A 4,617-nucleotide genomic window follows, 5' to 3' on the forward strand; every position below is an offset into this window, starting at 1 on the left:
CACATGTCACCGTGCAAAAAGGAATGATTCAGATTTAAAAGAGCCTCCCAGATATTTGAGTGTGTGGACACAGCATCAGGGGATGAGCCCTCACATGTGAGGAGAGCTGGGATTCATGTCTCTCACTCAGGTCTAAGAATCAAGTCATACTCTGCCTTGCTTTGTTTTGATGGCTTCTCCTTACCCAGCCTTGCCTTGCTTTATCTTCCCCCTTTTCCTCCCCATCCTCCTTTTCACCCTATCTCTTCTGCATGTTCTGATGTTAAATGCAGCTCTTACAAGACCTGGACAAGGAGTGTAAGAAAGACTGTTCTTGAAGGGGCTAGTATATATCTATTTAATTCCTTTCTTCTCATCAGCCACCAGGTCTTCTATTTAATAAAATCACCTTTAAAAAGAAGTCAAGTTTCTTTTTCCTGATGACGAAACCCAGTCATTGAGGCTCAAGGATTCCATTCTCCCCTCTCTTTACAAAGCTCCCTGCATCAAGCAACCGCTGTTAGATTTCCTAACATTCATGCAGGCCTTGGTCAACCTCACCTAATCCCGCAATCACGTGTATGCTGGTGTTTGGAGTCTTTCTCTAGGCTTGAAGCGTATGTGATGGTGGACAGGCCATCAGCATCCTCTAAGAGCCTGTTGTTTGGATTGCTCTGTATAGGGAAAATGCCCCGAAGAAAAGGCTTGGAGAATCACACTGTTGGATCTGGATTCATTCTTGTGGGGTTTTCTGACCTGCCCGGCCTGCAGGGCCTGTGCTTCACAGTCCTCCTGGTAATCTACCTTGTGGTCCTCATAGGGAACAGCCTGACTGCTCTCATCACAGTGGTGGACTCAAGCCTTCACAGCCCCATGTATTTCTTTCTGAGGAACTTGTCCTTCCTGGAGATCTGCTACACATCGGTCACTCTGCCAAAAATGCTGGTGGGTTTCCTGAGGGAAGATGGCAGGATCTCCTTCCTTGGCTGTGCTGCCCAGCTGTATTTCCTGGTTTTGCTGGGCAGCATCGAATGCCTACTCCTGGCTGCCATGGCCTACGACCGCTACGTAGCCATATGTGACTCCCTGCACTACACCCTGACCATGAGCAGGGTGCTCTGCATCAGACTGGTGGTGGGGTCATGGGTGGCTGTCATACCAGTGCAAGTAGGACAGACCTACCTGGTGTTCACTTTACCCTTCTGTGCATCCCATGACCTTAACCACTTTTTCTGTGATGTCCCCCCCCTGCTAGAACTGGCTTGTGCAGACACTTTCTGGAACCATGTGATGCTGTACACCATCATCGTGGTATTTGCAGTCCTTCCTGCCTCCTTCATATTTATTTCTTACGTTGCAATTATCAGGGCAATTCTGAAAATGCCTTCAGTTCTGGGCAGACGCAAAGCTTTCTCCACCTGCTCTTCACACCTCGGGGTGGTGATGCTCTTCTATGGCTCAGCCACAGTCGTCTACTTAAAGCAACGGTCAAAGGATTCCGTAGACACTGATAAATACTTTGCCCTGTTTTACACAATTGTGACTCCCATGTTCAACCCTGTCATCTATAGCCTGAGGAATAAGGAAGTGAGAATTGCCTTGAAGAGACTCCTACGGACAAAGTGAAACCACAGGGTATGTAAAATATTCCTAAACGGTACCAGAAGTCCCACTGGGGCTGCCTTGTGCCAGGGCCGGCTGCAGGGCTGTGAAGGTGGCTGTGCAGGCAGGGGTGCCCAGGGCTGTCCTTGCCAGCAGGGTCCCTGCAGCCGCGGGGGCTGTGTGCTGGGGCAGGGGCTCTGCCGCCTGCCAGGGGCAGCTCTCAGCCTGCCCAGGAGCTCCCGTGGGGCTGCGGGGAGAAGCTGTGGGTGGAAGGAGCAACCCTACTGAGGGCAAGGTCCTTGTGCTGGTGGTCGGGTGCTGCACGGGTCAGAGGTACTCACAACTCCGGCTCAGGCCCAGGTCATTTCCAAGGGGACGTGTCATGAGCATGTTCATTGCAGGGGTTCCCTGCTTCGCTCTGTGCTTTCCTGAATCTGTGCGTCCACTTCTCTGTGTCTTGGCTTGTTAGGAATGGAAACTCAGCTGTGGAGGTCAGACCAGGGGCACAGACTATTAAAGCATTACACAGGTTTACCAGGAATTTCAGCAAGTGCCTTCACTCCCCACTAGCTTCCACATCAAAATACCCTTTCCTTTTCCATCAGGGTTTGGGTGACCTGTTGTTCTTTCAGGCGTGCAGAGAGGGAGCGGCTGCAGGGCAGAGCTGGGCACACAGGGGCTGAGCTGGGCTCTGAGAGCGCTGGCAGGGAAGAACCCTGGGGCCAGAGAAAGAGCTGCTGGCAGGGACAGCTGCAGGATGGAGACATAGGGACAGAGGGGGCTTGGGGCAGTGGAGGAATGCTGAGGAGAACACTAACACAGGGTAGATAGGGGCACCACCCACTGTGCCCTACCATGCAGATGCCTTCCCTAAAAATACACAAGTTTTCTCTCTTCTATAAGCTGTCACAGCCTTTAGCTCATAAGTTCCAGGCTCCTTGGTACCTCCTCATCCAGCAGAGCCGGGCAGCTGAGAAGGAGCTGGAGGGACACACCAGATTCCCTGCCTCTGCCCTCAGGCACAGACAGTCCCCTTGCCTCTCAGCACTCACTCTGCTCTCCCTGAGCACAGCACAGAGCCCTCCTGACCTGACTCTGGCCATGGCCGTTGCTCAGCACGGGTGGAGCAGATGCTGACAGGCCCTTCTGCGCTGGGAGCAGTTTGTGCTGAGCCAGGGCAAGGCCAGGACTGGCCCCTGCCCCCAGGGTTCCCATGAAGCCCCTGCTGCAGAGCAGGGCTCACTGCTGGGCAGCCAGCGGGCACAGCCCCTGCTCCTCACAGCACACTCGGCCAGCACTCAGCACAGCTCCAGCCACGGCTCGGAAGGGAGCTCTCCTAGGAACGGCAGAGGGGGGGACAGGGGGCACCGGGGGCAGATCTAGGAGAAAAACCTTTCACTTGGCTTTACAGAAGAATTGCCTGACTTGCCACTGGTTTTGCTGCTTAAACAGCACCCTATGGTTGGAGGCAGCAGATGTCCAACAGCAGCTCCATCACCCAGTTCCTCCTCCTGGCTTTTGGAGACACATGGGAGCTGCAGCTCTTGACCTTCTGGCTCTCCCTGGGCATCTACCTGGCTGCCCTCCTGGCCAACAGCCTCATCATCACCACTGTAAGCTGTGGCCACCACCTCTTCACCCCCATGTATTTTTTTCTTTTCAGTCTCTCACTGCTCGACCTGGGCTCCATCTCCACCACTCTACCCAAAGCCATGGCCAACTCCCTCTGGGACACCAGGGACATCGCCTATGCAGGATGTGCTGCACAGCTCTTTCTGTTTCTCTTTTCCCTTTCAGCAGAGTGCATGCATGTGCCTCTTATCCCTATTTCCATAAGCATTCCTTTAGTTAATAGATACTGTAATGCTTGTTACTCCTCTCCCTCCTCCCTGCTGTTTGTGGACTATTTCTAACAGCATGGTTTGTCTCTGTTGCTACTTATTTTGCTTAATTTACGCGTAGCACAGAGACTCTGCAAGTGGAAAATGATTTCTTCTTCCTTGGGCCTTAACATATAGGATCCTGAATCATGTTAATAAACTAGAAGTGTTGTGATTAGATTCTGCTGATGGATACAAGCTCCCCTCTTTATGTTTCAAAAAAGTAGTATATGGATGTATCTTTGGCAGGTATTTAGAAGTTGAATTCACCTGGGGACAGAGCTGGAGATAATTTTCACAGAAAGCTCGTCGTTTGCACGGAGTACAGGGTTAGATTCTAGATTTTCCTCTAAATGTATAAGACTATTATTTCAGGACCAAATTGTACTTGTTAGTATGTATTTATATTATAATAAAAGAAATATATACTGTAATTGCAGGTGTTTGCCCTAGCTTCTCAATTTAAAAGACCAATTAAGCAGCACACAAAATAATAGCTTACTGAAGATTTCTTTAAGGAATAGTCGGTTCCAGATATTTGCATTTTTAAGCTTCTTAGAAATGGTAGGGTGTATTTTGCAGATACCTTTCCACATTTTCACCTTTTATATGGAAAGATAAATTGTCTTAGAAACTCCTTCTAAGCCAGCTTTTTGGGCTGGAAAGTAGGTTTCTGGAGACATTCTGAGATGGGTTGTTTGTGGGTTTTGTTTTTTTTTGTTTTTTTTTTCTTTTTTTTTCTTTAAGTGAGAGAAAGAAACAACAAAGCATTTTAAGCTAGACAGTAACAAAAAATTGCACCGCAGTGTTTGCATAACACCTGTAATAGTTTGTACATATAGTACAGCAATGACTTGTGTGTTCATAGGGAAGAGGCCAATACATTTTCTTTCTAAGCTACGTATTCTAGGTTTCAGTCTATAGCTTCTAAGTTAAGGAACTAATTTTTCATACCTGTTTCTTTTTTTTTTTTTTTTTTTTTTTCCTCCCACCCCCCACCCCGGAGGATTGCCTTATTTGCTAAATATGACACCTTATTCATCTCACAGTCCCGCTCCAAGTGCTCATGTGGCTTCTTCCACTACAGAGCTTTCTATATAAATTTTTCCATTATGGTGCCCACACAAGCAAATGAAAAAAATTAAATCAAATCAAA

The 4,617-nt window shown here is 48.8% G+C and overlaps 1 protein-coding gene across 1 annotated transcript; it reads left to right on the forward strand.

The window, feature by feature from the left end:
* The first annotated feature begins 666 nt into the window (after window positions 1-666).
* On the forward strand, window positions 667-1,605 carry LOC121082103 (olfactory receptor 10AG1-like). The gene has a single exon (XM_040581441.1). The coding sequence runs from the start codon at window positions 667-669 to the stop codon at window positions 1,603-1,605; it is 939 nt and encodes a 312-aa protein (XP_040437375.1).
* Window positions 1,606-4,617: the final 3,012 nt, after the last annotated feature.

Source organism: Falco naumanni, unplaced genomic scaffold (assembly GCF_017639655.2).
Source record: "Falco naumanni isolate bFalNau1 unplaced genomic scaffold, bFalNau1.pat scaffold_284_arrow_pat_ctg1, whole genome shotgun sequence".
Lineage (NCBI taxonomy): Eukaryota > Metazoa > Chordata > Aves > Falconiformes > Falconidae > Falco > Falco naumanni.